The sequence below is a fragment of the Protomyctophum parallelum genome (assembly GCF_964188405.1).
Source record: "Protomyctophum parallelum genome assembly, chromosome: 1".
Taxonomy (NCBI): domain Eukaryota; kingdom Metazoa; phylum Chordata; class Actinopteri; order Myctophiformes; family Myctophidae; genus Protomyctophum; species Protomyctophum parallelum.
The window spans coordinates 96,278,020-96,302,484 of record NC_139697.1 but is presented as its reverse complement, the minus strand read 5'-3'; the positions used below and the strand labels follow the sequence as shown (position 1 = coordinate 96,302,484).

At 43.3% G+C, this 24,465-nt stretch overlaps 1 protein-coding gene across 2 annotated transcripts; it reads right to left on the bottom strand.

The window, feature by feature from the left end:
* Positions 1-291: 291 nt before the first annotated feature.
* LOC310866855 (ubiquitin carboxyl-terminal hydrolase 2-like) lies at positions 292-23,762 on the bottom strand. 2 transcript variants are annotated; one of them, XM_083776621.1, is made up of 12 exons: positions 23,216-23,762; positions 13,564-13,620; positions 12,358-12,481; positions 11,472-11,583; positions 7,712-7,822; positions 6,611-6,675; positions 6,345-6,448; positions 5,785-5,880; positions 5,220-5,298; positions 2,688-2,801; positions 2,299-2,422; positions 292-478 (listed from the first exon to the last, which is right to left on the bottom strand). In XM_083776621.1, the coding sequence occupies exons 1-12, from the start codon at positions 23,375-23,377 to the stop codon at positions 367-369; spliced, it is 1,260 nt and encodes a 419-aa protein (XP_083632747.1). In that variant the 5' UTR covers positions 23,378-23,762; the 3' UTR covers positions 292-366. The 2 variants fall into 2 exon arrangements, with proteins under 2 accessions (XP_083632747.1, XP_083632748.1); XM_083776622.1 differs by having other exon boundaries at positions 5,785-5,877.
* Between the last annotated feature and the right edge of the window lie 703 nt (positions 23,763-24,465).

Below are 24,465 nucleotides of genomic sequence, written 5' to 3'. Positions count from 1 at the left end.
ACTCATTATTGAATCCCACTCAGCCCTATACCGACGGCAGAGGAAACACCAGGCAAAGGCAACCAACCTGCTCTCTATGGGGAGCAGTTAGGGGGGGGGGGGGGGATTCATCAAGTATCTTTCTCAAGGACACTTCAACAACACCCCAGCCCGGGGATTCAAACCCGGGGAAAAAACATTCAGATTCCAAGAAGGCCGCGACGCTCACTCTAAACCTCTGGAGCCACTGCCTGTTGCCCCCCCCCCCCTGTAGAGACGTGTCTTAACATCAGCAGCAGCAGGCTCCCCCCCTCACCCCCCCATTGCGTTGGTCCAACGGCGTCCTCATATAGACCGTCCTGGGGTCTGCCTTAGGAGTGCGTTGAATCACAACAGGTTGCATAATGTGTCGTCGTCGTCGTCGCTGGCGTTGGCCCGCTCGTAGAAGAGCACGTAGGCGTCACTGCTGCACACCTGGCTGGAGGCCATGGGATTCACTCTGCGGAGGAGAACAGGGAAGTACTTTAGAGCAGTGTTGTTTTTGGCAGATCACAACGCTGCAAGCCTGCGACGCGTTGTGGGCTTGTTGTGTTCAGGGACTACAACATGACGTACATTACCGTCCGCTCCAGACCGGTTCACACAGCGATTTTGGAACACAGACCAGGCTTTTCCTCTGAGGTGGAGGAAATTTGCTGACCACAAGCGTAGATGACTGTCTGACACAATTATAATATTGTTGTAGGACTTTGATACACGCTGTATAATGCCACTGTTCTCATCGGCACGCAACTGTGCAAATGTGTGCGTGTGATTTATCTCTCGTGTACTTTAAGATGCACATTTGACTTGCTGTCAATAAAACACAATGAGCACCCTGCATGCGTCTTTGCATCATTAAAGTGGAACAAAGCAAGCTACTACTTGAGAAGCGGTTGTAAAAGCATTTTAATTAGGCTCTAAGCATCAATGTCTTCACACTGTATCGTCGTCAAATCACCTCACAAGGACACGTAACTTCATGAATCAAAGTTCAGGGACACTAGTGGGGTGATTAAGGCAATGAAGCATGCAGCTGTGTCAATTATCTAATGTGATCCTGGGCTCTACACACCCTCCGCCAACCTGGGGAGAGCAACGGACTTTAACTCTTCAGTCTTCACGCTTCCTTCATGCATGAGTGTCCAAGTCGCTCCTTTACATCTGACAGGGGGGAGTTTCCCTGGTTGGACGTAGCACGTGGAAGGAACACGTTATTCCAACCAGTTCCTTTCCCCTCCATCAGGCGCCCCGGCTGACCAGGGGGAGGCAGTTTAGAGAGAATCCTTGTATATTACAAGTAGGGATGTCCCTTTTTTCGTTCCCGATCCGATCCCACAATTTACCGAATGCTGATACCAGAGAATATTATTTATAATAATAAAATAAAGAAAATGTGTTCTTTTATCTCACGTTGTTAATAGCAGACTCCTCACTCAAATGTGCACTTGCAGTTTGAGCAACTCGATAGCAGCAAACTCCACATGCCCCAACATTGTATTCACCTGCCATAATGTCAACCCCCTTACCCCTGTGTCGGATCGGTGGTTAGACTGGCATTTTCACCGATACCGATATGAACCGATATGACCAAAAAGGGCCGATACCGTTACTTTTCCGATACCGATACAGTACCGGGACATCTCTAATTACAAGTATTTAGGTTAAATATCTGAATTCAAGCTGACATCTATACATGTTATGTCCAACCCATGTTTCAAACCCAGGCCTTTCACATAAGAGCTTCAGAGCTCCTACTTGTTAACCAGCAGGTGTCCTACTGGGTGTGGAAGAGAGGGGACATCCCCTCCAACCACTGCAAATGCACTAACATAAATAATCTGCCATACATACTTGTTTAGATAAAATGTAGATTGCAGGGTCATGTCGGCCGATACTGATTCCGATATATAATCCGACAGACCGATTTGATACAGATATGGCATTTTCATGGCAGATAATCGCTATTGATTAATTAAAAATGGTAAATGGTGCATTTATATAGCGCCTTTATCCAAGGTGCTTTACATAGATTGTGCATTACATTCACCCATTCACACACACACCGATGGCGGCGGAAAGACAAGGCGAGGCGCCAACTAGCACATCAGGAGCAATTAGGGGTTCAGTGTCTCACTTCGACACTAACTCTGGGGGAGCCCGGGTTCGAACTGGCAACCTTGCAGTTACCATCCAGCCACTCTACCCCTGAGCCACCGCTGCCCAATTTGCATCTCTACTAAAATGTTATTGATTGGTTGTCATTGATGGCGTTCTCACCTGGAGTCGTCGTAGCGGTACCACTCTCCTAGCGAGGGGTTTCGGCAGTAGGCTGTGTAATGACCTCCCAACGTGTTGCCAGAGTGGTTGGACACGGCATACAGGTGGTAGACAGCAGAGTTCACTGCACACACCACACCACACCACACCACACCACACCAGACCACACCACACCAGACCAAACCACACCACACCACACCACAGCACACCACACCACACCAGACCACACCACACCAGACCACACCACACGGAAGAAAACATCAGTCATGATTATTGGAAAATTTGGCACCACTGCAATCAAACTTAACTTAACGCAAATCTGACACAAGCAAATCATATTGTTCCTTTCTCTATACGACCCGGGGGCTTTCTAGAGATCCTATACTCACAGCTGCTCTCTGACGAGGCGAAGTCCCTGAGGTCCAGGTCTTTGAGGGGGAAGTCGACACGCGTGGACAACTTGCTGCTGGTCTTGACTTCGCGGTCGGAGAATCGCTTCAGGTCTGCAGGAACGGCGGGTCAAGGAACAGAACCTGTACCGTAGCAGCAGTATAGCAGGACGGTCTAACTAGACCATCTTCACGTTCTTTACGTTTATGTTCAAAGCTCTTATCAAAGGAAAGGAAAGGTACTATGTTCACCCAGGGTAACTGTTTACAGCCAGGCCCTGCTTATTTCATAGAACATTTCATGGTAGTGGTTCAATGCCTTGCTCAAGGGCACTTCAGCGGTGGTAATTTTTAACGTGTCGGACCGCTGATTCGAACTGGCGACCTTCCGGTATCAAGACCGCTCCGCAATCCGTTCGGCCACCGCTGCCATCAAAGGGCTATCCACACCAAGGATGATGACGATGCTATAACCATCATGATAATGCTGTGAGCATCCATTCCACAATGACAAGCCTTCTGTAAAGCAGTGGTTCCCAAACTATTTCATGTCAAAGACCCCCAAATTGACACTAATTAGCCCGTGGACCCCCATTTGAAGAGATATGCCATAAGAGAAGATTTTTAATTAGTGATTCTCAACTAATTTTATTTCAAGGACCCCCCAGTTTGACATGCATCAGGCTACAGATCCCCCATTTAATGGCATTTCTATCTCTGAGACCCCAATTTATATTGTGAAATCAATGTTAATTTAACTCTGACATTTGTACACTCTCCGAGTTACAGACTATCATTTAGCTGGGGGCCCCCTGGAACTCCATCAAGGACCCCTGGGGGCCCCCAGGACCCCACTTTGGGAACCACTGCGGTAAAACAGTTGAAGTTCGTGAAGCCCTGTAAATTCTGATCAAAGAGATAAGTGAGAGCAAGAAATAGGGGACGACAGCTAAAAGAAAGTGGAAGTGAAAGAATGGAGGAGAGGGCTATACTTTCGGTTACAGCGGAAGACAAACGCTGACTCTGCTGTTTCCAAACTAAAGAAGTAGATTAGTAGAAGGTCAAGGGCCCCCAGTTTGACATGCTTAAGGCTACAGACCTCCCATTTAATGGCATTTCTATCTCTGAGACACCTGTAAAATCAATGTTAATTTAACTCTGAGAGTGTACAAATGGAACCAAATGGACCCGTTAGTCAGGTCATTGCGGGGAAGGCAGGTTCTAAGATATTCTGTCATAAAGTTACTTAGCCAAAGTTCATAATAGTGTAATCAGTGTATCTGTTTCTAATGTGAAGGCCAAACACTAGAGCTTGTTCCAGGCTTCTGTGATAAAGATTAAAGAGTATAGCCTTACAATTAGACTACTCTTGATCAGAGATTTATTTGGTTTATTATTTCTGCGTCAGCATGTTGGCACAGGAAATATTACTACAGTATGCACTTTAAATTGTGTCTGACTAATCCCGTAAAGGATGGGCTGTGAAAGGCACGGAAATAAATAAATACGTTCATTCATTCAGTAATGATTCACCAACTCACACTCACAGCTCCATTTGTCACTTTAAACAAACGCTGTGCAATTTACTGTGTAGCTAGCTGCTAGGTACTAGGTGTTATTTAGATAGATGCTAGGTACTAGGTGTTATTTAGATAGATGCTAGGTACTAGGTGTTATTTAGATAGATGCTAGGTACTAGGTGTTATTTAGATAGATGCTAGGTACTAGGTGTTATTTAGATAGATGCTAGGTAGGTACTAGGTGTTATTTAGATATATGCTAGGTACTAGGTGGTAAATGGTGCATTTATCCAAAGCGCTTTACATAGATTGTGCATTACATTCACCCATTCACACACATTCATACACCGATGGCAGATGAAACCATAGTACATCAGGAGCAATTAGGGAGTTAGAGTCTTCAAGGACACTTCGACACTAACTATGGGGGAGCCCAGATTCAAACTGGCAACCTTGCGGTTACCATCCAGCCACTCTACCCCTGAGCCACCGCATGTGTTTTTTAGATAGATGCTAGGTAGGTACTATGTGTTATTTAGATAGATAAGGCCCTATCCTCCGGAACCTTGCACTTTTCTTAACTCTCTGGCGTCCACATTTTGTTTAAAAAGAAAAGAATATATATATTTGCAGATTTTGAACCTGAATCCCTTTGTTCTGATGCGAGCAGATATAGTGTAGGGAATGGAACGATATACATGGAAATGACGTTTTGGCGTACACTAGAGTTATTTCGCGGGAGGAATACACCGATGACAAAGGGTATTAGGGCATGTCTTTCCCCACATTATATATAATCTCACATCTGAACAATTTGTTTTAGGCTCAGAAATGGCAAAAGTCTGTTTACGTTGCTCCGTATTAAAGACCGTTCTCGGTCTGAAAGACTGAATCAGATTGCAGCTACGTTATTCCTGCGTTTCCATTGGACGTCGTGCTACGTTATTCCTGCGTTTTCATTGGACGTCGTGCTTGGCTGTCGGACATCCGCGTGTACGGAGGGAAAGGATACGAAGCACGAGAATCTGAGGGAACTTCTGAATGGTGAACTTTTTGGTGCATTTTCTCCTGGCTTTACACCGCTGGCACGTCTGAGAGAGAGAGAGAGAGAGAGAGAGAGAGAGAGAGAGAGAGGGGAGAGAGGACAATGAGGTGTTAAATCAGCAGTGGTTCCCAAACTTTTTTGCCCGTGACCCAAAAGAGAAACTTGATGTCTCCCCGCCCAGGACCCAAAATAGTAAAAACAACAGATCTACAAGTGCACAACGTGCCGCATTGCAATGCATTGTGCGCTTATAGATTTGCCGTTTATTATTGTTTTCTACTTGTATTCTATTGTGTTCTCACGACACTGCCCGTTCAGAAACTGAGAGCCTCCGAGCTGCAGCATTGCAGAAAGTCATTATTGTGCCCTTTTCGAGACGTCAATATAATATACCGTTTTCACTTTTCACTAATACTTAAACATTACGTTTCCTAATTTATGGAATTTATTTGATTTGTCTTTGATTTATTCATGAATGAATTTTGATTATTTCTTTGCCCCAAGCAGAGTGCTGAGAGGGCATGGTACGTACCGGCCTCTCCTCCCCGTCCAACACCTCCTCTTTGGTGAACAGTCTCAGGCAGTCGCTCAGAGTCACCTCCTCCTCCTCCTCCCTCGAGGAGCTCTGCTGCCAAAAGAGACAAAGGTTGACATTCAGAGAGAGAGAGAGAGAGAGTCTTGGCCGACTGAAGTCATGTGTAAATTCCTCAGATAAGTACAAGGAGATAAGCAAGGAAAGGACATATACGTAACATATTAAAGCCAGGAGATATGCGTGACGCATTGTGGAGCGTGGGGTTCAACGAGGGCCTCGTTGCCTCGTGTCTTGAGTTACATAACGAAAGCCATTGAAGCCGACTGACTGACTGACTGACTGACTGAATGAATGAATGAAAGAAAGAAAGAAAAGGGGAAATTAAAATATGTTCTTAATTAGAAAGCAGACCGATTGTCTGAGCTGACTGAGAGCCATGCTTCACTGGGCCATTTAATTATTATACTGACTAAAAGTGTGTCTCTCTCTGTGTGCGTGCGTGCGTGCGTGCGTGCGTGCGTGCGTGCGTGCGTGCGTGCGTGCGTGCGTGCGCTGACCTGTGCGATGGGCAGAGACAGGTCCCAGAAAGGATCGAATACGGTGGAACAAAAGCCACAGTGGTTGCAGGTGAGCATGCTCTTCAGTTGGCCCACAAACAGTTCTACAGGGAGAAAAGAAAAGCACACAGATGTTTTTACAGCTGCACACAAGAAGAAAAGAAAAACACAACACCCACAGTTTTATACAGACTCGCAACATAATCCAATCAGTTCTGCTATGATGGGAATACAGTACTCTCTCGTTCCAACTCCAAGGCACTCACCGACCACTTTGCTGTCGTCTCTCTCTAGGTATTTATTCCACATCCTTCTGCCCTTTTCGTCGTCTCTGCGGAGGAAATAAAAAATCAATTGGATGTCATTGCGGTCAAACGGCGGATTAAAAGGCTTCCCTGCACAACATCCGTCTCAATTTGGATCCGAGAGAGTAAACTCCGATCTGATTTCACTCTCAATCAAATCAAATCTCCAGATGTTAACTGACAAGGCATGTCATCTGGGCTTTCTTTTTGCATAATCAAATACATCTGAATGATTACATCATAATGGAAGGCCTAACTGAATTATGTAACGTAATGAATTGGTCTCTATCTCCCATGAAGAGCATGCGGGTTAACCCATTGAGACGTTTAGACCAGATTCTACAAATGTCGTCAAAATCATATACAGAGTTCTGAAAAACCTATGTTTCTATATCAGTGGTGATGTCAAGGACCCCAAAACATTATATGTATTTGCCCGCCGACCCCCATCTGAAAATATGTTGTTCCAGGGGAACCCCCCCCCCCAGCACCAAAGATATGAGTTAAAAACGTTTGCTGTGAAAGAATACAGTATATATATTTTTCGAAAATCTGCACACGTTTTCACGATTTTTCTAAAATAGCAGATCTACAAGCTATGAGCTTGTTAAAGTGGTTAAAGAGCTACTTAAGGCGACACGCATGCGTTCCAGATCCATTTTGGGGCGGGAACCCCTTTTGGTATTAGCATTATGTTATGCTTTAGTTATTGGAAAATAGCAGATCTACAAGCTCATAGCGAGCTTGTAGGTCTGCTATTTTTGAAAAATCGAAGAACGACTGACATAGAAACATAGCTTTTTCAGAAAACTGGCGACATTTTTAGAATCTGATCTCAGATCTTAACGTTTTAACCCATTCTGACCGGGCACCCATTTTGGTGTCGGCATCATGTTATGCTTTAGCCATTTAAAAATAGCAGTTCTACAAGCTCATATCGCGCCACCGAGTGGCGCGATACGAGCTTGTAGGTCTGCTATTTTTGAAAAATCGAAGACACTTTTAGAATCTGATCTCAGGTCAGAATGGGTTAAGGAGCGGGCGTCGGACGGGACGACTTACGAGAGCTGGTCAAAGTCTTCCAGTGACACCTGGGGCCGCGCTGCCACTCGATTCACCTCGTTATGGAGACCGTCTAATAGGAAGCGCAGAAACTCCTGGGCATCCTGCTGGCTGCAAGGACGGGGGGAGGGGGTGGGGGGGGAGAGAGAGAGAGAGAGAGAGAGAGAGAGAGAGAGAGATGAGGAGACAATGAGGTGTTAAATCAGCAGTAATTCCCCAACTTTTTTGCCCGTGACCAAAAAGAGAAATTTGATGTCTCCCCGCCCGGGACCCAAAAAGAGTAAAAACAGCAGATCTACAAGTGCACAACAACGCGCCGCGTTTTCGAGACGTCAATATAATATTCAACTATACCGTTTTCACTAATACTTAAACATAATGGGCTGTATTTTGTGTGTCTTAAGTACCAGGTCTTATTCCCTAACTTGAGTAAACTAAAGACCTGGAGGCGTGATCAATGCTCTTTGGCCACTCAGAATAGCCAAATGGCATTGATCACGCCTCCAGGTCTTTAGTTTACTCAAGTTAGGGAATAAGACCTGGTACTTAAGACACGCAAAATACAGCCCTAAGTTTCCTAATTTATGGAATTTGATTTGTCTTTGATTTCTTCATGAAATTACATTGATTTTATTTTTTTTATTTCCCAAGCAGAGTGCTGAGAGTGCATCGTATGTACCGTCCTCTCCCCCCCCCCCCGTCCAACAGAGAGAATGAGATAAAGCGATGGCGAGATATGGGGAGTTGACTAGAGACGACCTTGCAGGCGTATGCAAAGGCTAACATTATGTAATGTAGATGACATAATAGGACAATAGTGTATACAGTACTCATTTCATTGTAGGCCTACAGATATATTCTACTGTTAAGTGTGTCTGCTAAATGTCTAAATTGTAGTTACATCATGGTTACCTCAGAGAACTGCTGCCCGAGAGGATAAGGATTGTTATTTCCAAATGTTCATTTAACCCATTCTGACCTGAGATCAGATTAAAAAAATGTCTATTACATCCGGACAGTTTCATTATTAACCCATTCTGACCTGAGATCAGATTTAAAAAATGTCAGTCGTTCTTCGATTTTTCAAAAATAGCAGACCTACAAGCTCGTAGCGCGCCACTCGGTGGCGCGCTACGAGCTTGTAGATCTGCTATTGTTCAATAGCTAAAGCATAATATGATGCCAACACCAAAATGGGTGCCCGTTCAGAATGGGTTAAAAATCAGACCAGTCTGAAGCGAGTGGTGTCAACAGCACCCCCTATTGGTACTCTAAACATTGGTACTCTAAACATAGTCCCATAGGGACAAAGCTGTTCCTTGGAGTGGTTGCACCACTCAAAAGGGGGACAATTATGGGTAGACAGAGAGTAAGTAATGGTGGATGTGGTGAAAGGATATTAAAAGGCAGGCCAATGCTTAATCTATGCTTGCTCTTTACAAAAAGGTGCCTGTGATGTTTGTCTTTTGTCTTTGTAATCAAAGAACTCGTAATCAAAGAACCAGATACAGAGTAACAATGGAGTCAATCATTGACTGTGTGTTTTCAGGTAGCATAACATACACCTGATGAAGGCCGTTCACGGCCGAAACGTTGTGTGCCTTAACTAATGGTGTTTTAAATAAAACAAAAACACCACTGGAGCAGAGCCTGTGTGCGGACTTCTTTCTTCATTCATGTATCTACCTTTAGTCCAGCACCAGCCAGGAACTGGATGTGCGCAAGCCACCTGCTTTTTTTTTTTTTAACTTACATTTTTATCCCACGATTTTGTAACCCAGTTTTCTTTTCACCCAGTGCCAATTGGCACAAGCCACCTGCTTTTTTTTTTTTTTGCGGCTTACGCCTTTTATTGATTTTTTTTAAGGGACAGATAGTAGGCTGACAGGAAACGGGAGAGAGATGGGGGGATGACATGCGGTAAAGGCCGTGTCGGGTTCGGGAGTCGAACCCGCGGCACACCGCGACTGGATCACCAGTCCGGTGCCCAGACCGTTACGCTACGGCCTGGGCCTAGCCACCTGCTTTTTAAACTAGCATAACATACAACAACTGACCGGCATCCGGTATCACGTGACCTATGCAATTCCCCAGTACCGGTACTCTACTGTTTTTGGCAGCACATTCATGGTCTCTTGAATAGTTTTCATTGAGTTTTAGTCACATTTAGTCACCCGGAATGATTTAGTGTTAGTCTAGTTTGAGTCAACTAAATATCATAAGATTTTAATCGACTAAATCTACAGTTGATTAAAGTCGAACAAAATGTATTTTGGCGGGCCTTGATGCCGTCTTAAAGACTGTTTTCTTTTTCACTTGCTGAAAATAGACGTTCTACAAGCCCACAACATGCCGTGCTGCGACGCGTTGTGGGCTTGTAGATCGTCTATTTTCAGCATGGAACTAATTGTAAAATGACTTATACTGGATCTCTTGTCCACTAACTGTTGACGAAATTGTCGCTATATTTAGTCTTCGTTTTAGTCATCATAGCTTAAGTTTTTATTTAGTTTCCATTTAGTTTTCGTCAGTGGAAGAAGGTAGTCGACGAATATATTTCGTCTTAGTTTAAGTCGACGAAATCAACAATACTACAAGGTGACTTGTGCGCGCGTAGAGGGGTTATTCATGGTGCGCGGCATCAGGCTTCAAGCTCTAAGGGCTCCATTTTCGTCACTGCTAAACCCCTTATCCCTAAACTTTTTTTTAACTATTTTGCCAAACATTTTTGAATAGTTAAAATGGCCAGTCTACAAGCTCACAACGTGTCAATGTAGATTGGCTAGTTGAACTATTCAAAAATGTTTTTCAAAAAAGTAAGAACAAAAAAAGGCAAAGAAGTTTAGGGATAAGGGGTTTAGCGGTGACGAAAATTGATTTTGACCCAGGGACCACCATCCTGACTAAGAGCAACCTGGGGACCACAACCATTGTGTCGGGTGGGCTGACCAGTGACCACCCATCCTGCATATCGCGGGACTGTCCCGAAATTGCACCGTCTGTCCCGCAGATCAAAGATATTTTATTTTTTGCATGGGAGCTTACCACAATTCCAATAATATTTAATCAAATTCCATCATATTCAAGAGTTTATGGAGAGAAATGACTCAGAGGGTGTGGGTGTGTGTGTGTGTGTATTCAGCTCTCGTTACGCTCGTTATGCAATATGCTTGAAGGTGGCCATCCCTCCTCCCCCTCTCTTTCTCCCTCCCCCCTTAATATTCTAGTTATAGTTGATTTCATTAGCATACAGTTTTTGACTTTGATTTGTCTACATTGAATCTCATAATTCGATACACTATATACATGAATGTTGAGTAGGCCTACTGGTGTTTGTTGTTTTGTTTTGTATCTGTTCTGTATTTGTTGTGTCATGTATCTGTTGTCTGTCCTAAAATTTGCAAACTTCAATGAAAATATTTGAATAACAACAATATGCATGAAGGCTATTGTGTTTGTGTTAGGGACAAGATGACATACATTTTCCCTTCATTGTCAATGGCGTTTTTAAAACAAACATTAAACCTGTATATAGGAGGGGCTAGCTCCCCTCAAAAAATTAAAATATTTCAGGGACCACATGCATTACCTCTACGGATCACCGGTTGAAAACCCATGGTTTTGGAGCACTGGGACACCCCAGTCTACTAAGTTCATATGGTTGAAGTGGTTAAGATGAGTCAAGAGGAGGGTCTGCTTTAGCTCTCAAGGGAAATCGGCAGACCACAGAGTACAGAAGCACAAGGGAAGACACACTTACTTGTAGCCCACAAATTTGGGTGCATATCTCTGGATCTGGGTCTTGAAGTCTGAGGGACTGATGGCCTCATTATTCACCGATGTCCACAGGGTCCGTGTGAGCTTGGCAAACTCTGGGAGGGAGGGAGGGAGGGGGGAGAGAGAGAGAGAGAGAGAGAGAGAGAGAGAGAGAGAGACTTCCTTATGGTGATACTGATGTAAATGAATAATTAAAAAGATTGAGTTCTCACTTGTCTTCGATGTTTGTGTTTACACATGCTCAAGGCTGGCCATTCATTGTCAACGGCATTCAATGTTTTGTGTTAGGACAATGTTTGTGTTTACGTAAACCCTCAAAGCTGGACATAGGAGGGTAGCGCCCCTCAGAAGCTAAATATATCCACAGATATACGTTTTAAAAGTGATGCTGAATACATTACTGGTGTAATGAAATGCAGCTCAGTGCTAAGTGCTTTACAGAGCAATAAATAAAGGCAAAGGCATAAAACATTAAAATAATAGCAGCCAGTAAAGGCAATACATGTGAGGATACGAATAACAAGGATTTTTAAAAGCCCAACTAAAAGCAAGAGTGAAGAAGTAGGTCTTGAGTCGTGCTGTAACAATGTTGAGAGGCAGAGCCTGGGAGTAGCTTAACTGGCCATTCAACCTTTCAATTATGTAATGTATTTGAAGGCTACACACCTAGAATTGTTCCCAAGGCAGCAGTTGTAAACAACTCTGCTGTGTAGCTATAAAGTGCCAGCGCTGATGTTGCACAATTTTCAGTCGAAAAGCATTTATTTCTGTCACACGATTTGACTCTTATACGTATCTGTACCCAAGAAGGCATAACAATAATAAAGAACATTGAGAGAGCATAAACTAGGCTTTTTGGGTTTTTTTACCGTCCATGAGAGCAGCTTTGGCCTTGCAGCTGATGCTGTTGTCTGTGCGGTGCGTGTTCCTCATGCAGTAGTCTCTCAGCTCCGGAGTGTTACTGAGACACTGGAGGATGGAGTTCATGAAACACTGGAAGAGAGACAAGAAACAACAACACATATTTAAAGTCAGGAAGGATAGAAGGGTCAAGGCTTGGGGGGGGGGGGGGGGGGTCTTCATTGTTGTTCGGGTCGAATTACATGGGGTCATCTTGAAATCGTCTCATATAATAAGCATTGTGGTCCAAAAATAAACAAGCTGTCTCATTGATATTGTCAGGGAGGTGCCTCTGTATCGTTTACGAACGCCAGTCACTCATATTTGATATGAGTCTGTTTCTAGCGAAAATGTAACTAATTCAACAGTAGCGTTTTCTCTCAGTCAGTTGATTCTTCATATCCATATGAGTGGAACTCAACTGTTAATTTCTCAAACACAGTTCTTATATGAGGCAATCTAAAATCCCCCTATGGGGATTACAATGCAAATAAAAAGTACATGAACCTGTGGACTTGCGCCCTCTACCGATATTGACGTCAGACTGCGGTGCTCTATAATGTTGTTGTTATTAGAAACATGGTTGTGATGGTGCCTGGTGTTCTGACGGTGCAGGCGTACGGTACAGTGACAGGACATGGTTGTGATGGTGCCTGGTGTTCTGATGGTGCAGGCGTACGGTACAGTGACAGGACATGGTGCCTGGTGTTCTGAAGGTTCAGGCGTACAGTACAGTGACAGGACATGGTTGTGATGGTGCCCGGTGTTCTGATGGTGCAGGCATACGGTACAGTGACAGGACATGGCTATGTTTTGTCCACCAGAGCAGACAAAGGTGCTATATCTTGCACCACCCCTTAGCCCTAATCCCTTTGCCGTTATATTTTACTATTTTGGAGAAGATTTTTCTTTTTTTAAATAGTTCAAATAGCCGATCTACAAGCTCACAAAGTGTCGATGGAGGTCTATTTTAAACAGTTTTTCAGAATATGGCAAAGACGTTTAGGGATAAAGGGTAATTAAGGCGCGCCCAAGATAGGGCCTCAAGGTGTTCTCCCTCTCTATCAAAGCACTGTTATGATTATATAATTATGTGAGATCATCATTACGGTACAATGTTTAAGGCGTAACATGCTGTGTTGTCGTGAATGACTTCACGTTAAGGACATACTCACAGTGTTGCCCAGGTTCCGTAGCCCCACCAGGCCATGGGGACTCTTATTATTATTATTCTGTTGAATGAGAGAGAGAGAGAGAGAGAGAGAGGTCATTTCAACAACAAAAAACAGAGCCAGATCGCTGTTGTCATTGGGATCATAAAATCTGTCATGTTTATAGTTTAGTTTTATTTATTCGCACAATACAACAAAAAAAACAGTACAAAAAGGTAACATAAAAAGACAAGTTCCTATTTTGTAATTACAAAGATAAATGGTCAAATGACATATGGTCTAAACTCTAAACCAAAACTCATAGATCATAATATAATAGATATTATCTGTCCAGATGAAGCAGTGTTTTCAGTGGCGTGCACTGATAGACACTAGGGGGTGCTAGAGCACCCCCTGCCCTTTTGGCAATTTTGCTCTTAAAAAAAAAGAAAAAAAGTTATTTTTTTTTTCCTAATTTGTAGTATGTGGACCATGGTGACATTGATCAAATCTTGATAAAAAAACGCTCTTCTACTATATTATTTAGGCCCCCACACAATCTAAAGCTATGTTTCTATGTCAGTGGTTCTTCGATTAAAGAAAAATAGCAGACCTACAAGCTCGTAGCGCGCCACTCGGTGGCGCGCTATGAGCTTGTAGGTCTGCTATTTTTCAATAGCTAAAGCACCAAAATGGGTTCCCGCCCCAAAATGCGCTGCACAAGGTGCCCTTTTTTTCACTTGAGCACCTGCCCCTCTAAATGTCTGTGCACGCCACTGAGTGTTTTGATACTGAACTGTATGTCAAATCCTTTCTAACCAGAAACCAGCGGTCATTGTGTGCCCGGCTGAGAACTGGTATCCTGCCTCTGGCTATTGAGGTAAGGCGGTTTTCAGCGGTGCCAGAAGAGAATAGATTATGGAATGTTATGTGACCTAAACCTAAACGATGTGGAAAATTAATTTCATTTTATGTTTTATTGTACCCTGTATGATGATTTGAGGGTTCCACTATTTGAGGCAATCCTGAACTATTCTGGGAAGATGATGGTCAGAAGTTAGACTGGTTATTTATTAATGTAAGTATTTAGGACATCCCAGTTTGTTTCTAAAGCCTGGAGTAGAAGAGAATTCCCAGCTCTTCAAGTAGGTGTATGTGTCTCCTGTTACAGGCCTAATGGTGTATTTTATTTTATGTTGTATATTATGTAATCCGCCTTGTAAGGATCTGGGGTGTATTAGTCAGTTTGGTATTCACTTGATCATCGTTTGCAAACTGTCATGTCAGTTTATTGTCATTGTTTATGTAAACTGTAAAAAGTGTCCTGTAAATCCATGGCTGGGCTTCTTCGGAAGCATGACACTTAAATAAAGAATCAATCATCAGGTGAGAAAGGAAACCCTGCATATAGGGCTTATACAAGCAACACTTGTCTGTGTGTGAGTGAGTTGTGCGTGGGTGTGTGTGTACTGTGTAGGCGTGTCTGCACATGTGTTAACGTAACACATGTGTATACATGTGTTATGTATACACATGCGTATACATGTGTTATGTGTACGGCATACACATAACGTACACATTACGTTATGTGTATACCGAAGAAAGGCTACATTATGCAATGCTATGTTGAGTGGACAGATCACAGAATCCATCATAAAACGTAAACATTCGTGTAAGGAATGATCCCTTACAATGTTTGGGGTCATGAAATAGTTTGAGCACCACTGTCACGATTTAGATTTTAGAAGACATTTGTAGAATCTGGTCTCAGGTCTAAGCCAAACGTACAATAAATATATAATAATAATATATGTGGCTCCCGTGTCCCTTCATTCACACTGTCTCTTCTACAGTTCATGCGTTTGTCCTTTCAGTTCACACTGCCTTACAGAATTCATGTTGCGTGTCTTGAGAGGAGCTGTATGAACTACTGAGGGTTGCAAGTGCAACTTGCTGTTGGTGAGCTACAAGGAGCTAGCAGCGGGGCTATAACACACTACACACACACACACACGCGCGGACGCTGCCTTGTTTATTTTCTTTTATTTTGTTTGTGGTGCACAGCACCTGGGTTATTTTGGTTATTGTGAAAACCTGAAATGGACTAAACTGTGCTATATGTATGAACTGAACTGAACTGCTTCTGGTTTCTAATACAAACCTTAAACTGAATTTCTGTGTGTCGTTTGCATTTCTTATTTACTGGTTGTTTTGAGGTAAAATGATTGAGTTTATTGAAATGTACTGATTTATTATATTATTACTATTATATATATATATAGGCTACCCTGAGTTAACAGGTAGGTTGCCGTATTTTATACAGGGACCTTTGTAGGGTTTCTCCTTGATTCAAACTTTTATGGGTGAAAACGATACAACATATACACTCCCAACCACACACTGCTTACACACCGACACTCACATATATATCGACTGATTGTTTGGTTCTTTTTTTATTCGCCTATAATTATACTTGAATAAATATATTTTTGTTACATGGTCAGCTGTGCCTGTGGCTCCCCTTGTGTTGTACAAATATAAGCCAGCTGTGTAACACCATCTATGATATGAGCTACTCAGAGCTAGTGCCAAGGGATTCCTTCATCTGCACTAGTTTTGGTAGTTTGAAGCTTAGTCATGAACTTTATATGCTTGTATGCTTGTGTAATCACTGCGGTATTCATTACACTTGTATTTGTTATTGTGACTCATTTAGTTTTATTGTACAGTATGTCCTAACGTCATTTTATAATGTGTTTCCTTTGCTTGATGTTTTGTTTAAAGCACATCAAATTGCCTTGTGTTTGAAATGTTCTCTACAAATACATGTACACTAGCCCCACCTTGCCTTACACTAGTGCAAAGAAACTTCCCACTGCAGATCCCATTACGTTGTTTGAAAGACGACATGCATCAGTAGCCTACGTCCTCCAGATAGGTAGCATGATAGCATCGGTTGACGTCATGGTCTCTGAAAGGCAGATCTGCCCTGAAATGTGGTACCAATGACATTCTGATAAGTTATGTGATGGCAAACATTACGCACTTTTATGTAACCCCCCGCCTCCCTTGCCTGCGTGTTATGTATTCTTTACACAGAATCTTGTACCTTAAGAACCATTATGGAGGTCAAAAGGCATCTGCTGTATTGTACGCAGAATGCTAACCATGCACCTCATTCATTCATGAGTGATTTACACGAGAGGTTGTGCTTTACAGTCATTAATGGCATTGGCACGCCTGCGTTGCTGCTGGAACGCGCCGATAGGGGAGTTCTCTAAGCAGCGTAGAAGTGCCATTAGTGACGGTAAAGCATAACCCTCAAGTGTAATATTTTGATTATACAACAGTTACCCTTAAAAAACACCACATCAACTCAAAATGTCCCTAGAAAATCGCTAGCCTAGCAAGTAACCTCGACACGACCCGTTGTATAATACTAGATTAGAAATGGGTTCTCTAAAATGTTAAACAGCAAATGGGCCAAGATGTTCAACCCCAAAAAACCCAGGACGACCAGTTCTCCCATGAGCCCATGCATGTTTAACCTCTCCCTGAACCCCCACCCCCCCCCCAAAAAAAACACGCCAAGTCTCCAGTTCTCCAGGATATACTGTATGGATACAGTGCTGCTGCTGTGACCGCTTGCAGAGCAGCATCCACATGTGATCTGAGAACATGTGACGTTCAGCTACATTCCATGTGCAGATTGTGTTAGCCTCGTACGCTGGTGTGACATTATGTAGAAATATTTCACCAGCACCGTGTGTGTGTGTGTGTGTGTGTGTGTGTGTGTGTGTGTGCCAACACCGCGGTCGGCCACACAGACTCAGAGGCTGCCCCATTGTGTGGACACCCAAGTTGTTCCACGTCATTTCATCAGCCGTGCTGACCTCCGCCAGTACGCAGCAGAATGCCTGTGACGCTTAGCAGTCAGTCATTGACTTTTCTTGTGACCACCGCGCTCTGATTTCTGATGCGGAATCCACTCAAAATAACATCACGGAAAACAAAAGTGATGGATCGCGTCATCGCGCACACCGTGCCAAGAATACATTTCCATTCTTTCTTATTTTCTACATCATAGAATGACAGAAAAACACAAATAATTGAAATGTATTCTTGGCACCATGTGCCGATCCATCACTTTTGTTTTCTATGAGCTTATGAGTCACCATCACCGACCACACGGTGAAGACAGCGGTGAAAGGCTTCACCCCACCCCACCCCACTCCCCCCTCCTAGGCCTAATGTTGCCTATCATTTTGTTATTAAAATTTTGGTCATGGGTGGCATGGCCGACTGACTTGCTACTGTAGCCTAGATGATATTTCTCATCTTATTTTAACATTAAGGGACTAACAATTAGGGCGTTTTGAACACTGCTGCCTGCCAGTCACAATGTGGTGACATGGTCTCAATTTGTGGGACGCCTGAAAGGTCTTGGAAATGACTGTCCCACTCAAAGAGGGAGGACATCTGGTGCAAACACATGAGTCATGGGTATAGTCCGTGTCACTGTAACCTCGACGTTTCAAGGAGCCTCATGCCGCCTCCTTGAGGAGGTTCCAAATGGACCCTTACATTACAAGTCTATATGTTGCAAAGGTTACAATCTTAGCATTATGTGGTTCCTTGAATTAGAAAATAAAAAGCAGTTCGAGAAAAACCGAGTATTACATTAGACATTAGAGGTGTAATGATATAGTAATAGTAACTACAGCAACATTACAATTGTTTTTTTCTTTTTCTTTTTTATTTATACAAATAACAGGAAAGAAATGCAGAAATGGCTGATGGCTTGTATATCAGCTGTTTCTGCAAATTTGTGGTAAATGTTTGGAAATGTATGGACATTCCCGTGCAATTACAAAATAGCAGAAATAGTTAATCTACAAGCTTACAGTGCGTCACGAAGTGACATGTTGACAGGCCTACAGTTAATGTGAAGAGGTTCATCATGTCATTGAAGATGGCACTTGAACACCTGGGCAGGTCAATCATTGACCCAGGTGTGCCGCAGCATCGCGGAGACCTCGCAGAACAGATGAGGAAATCACATACAGTAGTAAACTCTGCACGGAGGAGCCTAGCTTCCCCAGAGCGGGGGAGAGATGAATTATAAACTAGCCTCGTGCTTAAATGGATGACCTCCGCTTCCCGTGCTACTGTTAATTCCAGGGATCTCTCTGCGGTACTCACAGTATAGGTTAATATATTGCCGAGGGCCCTGCAGCATGCGTTTCCATGTCCACTTAGTGAGTTATACAGTAAGTGCCTTTCATGGGCTTGTTTATGTCTGCAAGGTTGCCTGTAAATATTGATTGTTTGTATTATTTGTTACTACGGATTGTAACACTTGTGCAATCACTGCAGTGTCCATTACAATTATATATGAGTGTCACTTGAGTTTCTCTTAAATAATTATCCCACAATTTTTGTAACCCATTTCACCGAGTGCCAATTGTCTAGTGTAATCCTGGGCGCTATACACTCCCTCTGCCAACCTGGGGAGAGCAATGGACTTGCCTCATGCTCCCTTCCATGCATGATGAGTCAAAGCCAGTTTATTTTACCAGCAGGTTAGGGCAGAGCCTAGCAAACATCTTTTTGCTGTATGTCTGGACTGGAAAAGACGAAATAAACATCACTAAACGTCGCTGCCTGCCTGGACAATGGCTAAAAATAGTAAATAGTAAAAGTACAATATTTGCATCCGAGATATAGTGGAGCAGAAGTAATTATGTATTGGAAATATTCCTCCCGTAAAGAAGAAGTACCTCAACAGCAGTTGAGTAAATTTACTTAGTTACTTTCCACCACTGGCAGCCAGCGAGCGTCAGTGAAGTCAGGCAGCGTGACACGCAGAGCACACATACACAAACTCGCACGCACTCACGATTATTACATAATTGCCTAATTATTTGAGATAATTGCAACCGTTTTTGCATGATCACCATGATCGTTTCTATGTTGACAAATGTCCATACATTTTCCACAAATTTGCAGAAACAGCTGATCTACAAGCCATTTCTGCATTTGTTTCCATGTTATTTGTCATATCAGCCCTGTGCAATTTTTTGATTATAAAGCCACATTATTATTATTTTTTATTCATAATATGTTCCAATGTCCATTCAGTGCCATAAACACAATTAAATCGTTAATCTCAATTATTTGTATGACTAAATTAATCGTCAACAAGAAATGTATAAATGTGATAGTCTTAAGTCCTAACCACACCATGCAACTCCTTGGGTCCAAACAGTTGCAAGGAGTTAACCATTGAATTCCATGCGTTGAATCACTAGGGATGACGCGCGTCAACGTGCGTCAACGTGCAACAGGACAACGCTAAAACCGTCTCGACCCTTTGGTGTGGTTAGGGCTTTATACACACGCACCCACAGTCACAGACGCACTGAGCAAAGACTGTGCTATAGAACTGGAAAAATATGCACACATTATTAACGAGAGCTTGTGACCAGAGGAGGATTACCCAAAGGGCCTTGTAGTGGACCCAGGCCGAGGCCCCTGAGCTAGGGGGGGGACGGGACCCTGAGCATGAGCCTCCGTGTGACCGCGTCACGGTTATTAACTTTGCACATTTTGTCGTCAAGACAATGGGCGTATTCATTTATGTCAATAAAATAACCCCAAAAGTATTAAACCATCATGAGAGATGTTACTGCAATACTGCAAGTGTTTAAAGCTTTTGGCCGTGTCGGTGCCCAGGGACCCGTTTTCTCATAATCTGCCTATGCCTGTGACTACATAACATCTACATTCATGTACAGTATATCCAATGGGCTACACACACACACACACACACACACACACACACACACACGAACTTAGGCTCACTGGAAACACTCTGCTACACCAGTGGGTCTCAAAGTGTCCTTGAGTGGGTTCCAGATGGCCCCGTACGGGTGTGTGGGGTACGTACACGACGCGTGATTCCACTCTCTAGTATTAGTTCTAAAAGCTACGGGGGGAAAAAGCAAACCGCACCAACTAAGTTAAACTGTTATTTTTCAGGATTCAAATTCATAAAATAGCAGATCCTCAAGCTCACAGCGCATCAAGCTTGCAGATCTGTTACTTTTGATACGTTTGTGTGACGCTGTAGTATGATCAAGTAGGGCGTTCATTTATGAAAAGAACAACATTTTAAAATATGGAGATAAGAGATACTGTACTGTACTGTACTGTACTGTACTGTACTGTACTGTACTGTACTGTACTGTACTGTAGCTAAGTGTCCCAGCAGTGCACCACACATGATTAATTTTGTCTGTGGTCTGATGTTCGACACACACACACACACACACACACACACGCCACGTGCGTGTGCACACACATACCCACACACCACAGTGTTGTTCTAACTTCTAACTGTTCCATGCATGTGTGCATGTGGCCACTGTGCACACTGCACACGTCAGATTGTGCCAGTGCCAGTTGGAAACAGAGCACGCGCGGACGCGCGCGGACACACACACACACACACACACACACACACACACACACACACACACACACACACACACACTTTGCAGGCTGTCGGCACTTCTAAGAACCCACCGACCTTAACAAGCTGTAGCGCACAGGAGGCGAGATAAGGTGACATTCTTGAGGACACGCCCTCCTTCTTATCACGCCGTTCTATCCTGTTACGCAACATCCATTCCATTTGTCACCAGAGGTTCTCAAAGTGTGGTCCGCGGGGGTCCCCCCACAGCTAAATGAGTTAATAAATATAGCATCGGTGTACGTTGTAAAACAGCTACTACATTACATTACTTTGGGGTTTTCTTTTATATGAAAATGTTTTAGAACCTCTGACATATGCCTTAGAATTGATTTTAAGATTGTATTATTTGTTTTTAAAGCTAAAAAATACTGGTCCCCCAGTATTTTATCGGTCCTCACGGAATCATCAGGAATCAATGAAACGTTGAAACTTGATCTATCCTTAATAAACTACTGGGAGCTTAATACCGGTGTGCGGACATCCTACCTTCTTTCTGATGAGTTGACACATTGCCATTTGCTGGCCAAATATGAAACCCTTTTCAGAGAGCATAATGGGCCCCTTTCAGTTTTCACAGACATTAGCAGGGAACACGGCGGCAATTAAATGAATGAGTTCTAGTGGTGGATTTGAACACTCTTGCCATTAACTTGTTTTAATTTATATCTGTAATCTGGAACTTATTTGATCTGTACGGTATGGTAATGTACTGTTAATACAATACATTATACAAAACAATGTAACTATCTGCAGGGGTTTCCACCAGGACACGTAGTGGACGTAGTAGCTTTTCATGAATTATTATTTGTAGGCTACTTGGGCTGTCTGCTGTCATGAAAGTTTATAGTTAGAGAAATTCAAAGTCCAGCCGTCTGCTGTCCAGCCTCTATACTCCCACCCCTCACTGGGGAAGATTCTGGGAGGAAAACAGAAACGGGGTGAGTTGTCTTGTTACCCGTAGTGGCCAGCATGTAGTAGGCAGTAGGCTACTGCCTGAAGCGCATAAGCACAATATCTCCCCCCATGCCAAGCAGGGGGTAGCCTCGGTACCAGGCTTTCATTTTTGTTGGAGCAGGGGGTGTCCCACGTGGGAGAAACACATAGGTTCAAAATTCGAATCCCGTGCCGGGTAGGACATTCAACTATAGTTAACTATACCTATTGCAGCGTAAATTCACAAAGATACAAACATACAAAATAATGAATATAAATATATAAATAATGACCTGCTACACAAATTCTACGCAGGCCTACAATAGCCTGTACTTGCAGCGGTAGGCCAACCTACATAAAGAGAATAAAACAGTCTGAGCATGAGGTCATGGTGGAGGGTGAGGTTAAACTGCTCAGCTGTGCAGAGAACACGAGCATTAGCTCGGTTACATAAGCAGCAGTCAGCAGATCAGGCCATGTCACCAGGGTGAATTAATGCACAATATTATGACACTTGCGCCGCGCGTCATGCCGCCCATCATGCACTATCTATATGGTTAATAAATGCGCAGTCACATCATGAGTCATGACATGCACATAGGGCAAGCAATCATTCAATGATTTATTGATACAATATATAGGCCTACATAGGCTATCATTGGCTATTTTCTTATAGATACTTTGAGCTGATATTGTGCATGGCTTGAAACTTGCATGAATCATGAGTGACCTAGTACACATATTAGGCCTTATAGTAAGAATAGGCTACAATTAAATATATAATAGCTCACTACGCTAGTTGAATTTTATTTGGAGATTGTTCGCCTATATGCTCAAATATAGGTATAATGACAGTGACTTATGCGATACATAATTGCGCGTCTGATCTGTCCAAAAATCGATGCATGTTCACTTTGTTCAGACTTAACTATAGCATAACTGTGTTGATTAGGCAAGCTATATTACAATATATAACAACTGTGTTAGGAGGAGTTAGAACAAACACTTAAACAACAGTAGCCCACATTATCTATGGTCAACAAATCAACCCGCATGCAACATTGCACTATATAACTGCACAAGAGCGCAAATGATGCAAAGTTGCAAACTATAGACTCTCAGTCGTACGGATTTGATCGATTTGTCAGAATCGATAATACATCTACGAGGAGGGTCTCTAAATCTATAACTGTAGATGACTCTCACCTTGGCTTGGTTGATCAGCAAGCCCACGAACGTGGACACCAGCATGGACCTTGACACCGGGGGACTCTTGCGCCGCGCGTCCTGCTGCTTCCCGAACGGGATGAGAGGAGACGGGGGTTCCTCCGGCACCGTCACCGTGTACGACTGGCGCATGCTGGGCATCGCTGTCGACGACGAGTCGAACGACGCTCCGGTCTGAAAGTTAGCGGTGGACAGACAGAAGTTGGCCTGCCCTGCAGAGTCAGTGTAGGCTATATAAAGTAGTTGGTAACGTCGATTTTCAAACAAAGTGTTTCTCTCGTCGCTCCGATGGTGTGTTTGATGTCGGGTTGACAGAGTTGGGTTGAATTGAATGATGGTGGTATAGTTAGTTTGTGCACAACAACAGTGCTCAAGGTGATCACAGCCAGCGAGAAACCGAAGACACAGAAAATAATCCTTAATATGGGTTCCGTTCGTACTTCGATCGGGTCTACCCGAAGAAGCGACACTACTTCAGAAGATCAGATGGTAGTACACTATATATGTCCTCCGTGAGTCCGTGCATATATGCTAAACGGCACACTGACTGACTGTCTGAAGTCTGAACAGTGAACACAGGCCACAGCTAGTTGTTGGTGGTTCAATAAGAGGCTCACTGCATTTTACTACGCGCTTGTCCACGCCCCCTCATGCAGTCAGACGTCACTTAATCATTATACACCATCCATGCTTTTTGTGAACTTGTGACTACAACAACAAGCGTGTTTCAAACACGCTTGTTGTTGTACCGTTTCACTGTTTCAGTGGTTGAGCTGCTAACAAACTGCTTATAACGACGACATTGTTTTGCAACGACGCGTTTAAGCTAGTTTTCTTTGTATTTTAAGGTGTCAACAGACAGTCAGTCAACAAACAAACCAACCAACCAACCAGTTTGCCTAGAGACGACAGATGGTGCATTGCTGCCACCCACTGTTGGTCTCGGGTACTGTCCATTGGAGGACCTGGTCTGATGTGCTTTTCTGGTTCATCCTCGTAACAGTTTTTGTATCGCTTGAAATGTATCATTCTAGTGATTCTACATACTGTGAATAAAATGTTCAATCAATCTATAATTCTTTATACAGTACGGACCCCCATTTAAAGCCACTTAAGACACTACTACTGTCTTCTGTGCATTTTATGAGGGCTTTTGGCAGTTCAGAAACCTGTCTTCCAGTGACATCATCAGCAGATTTTAAACAATATTTAAAAATGTTTAGATTTGT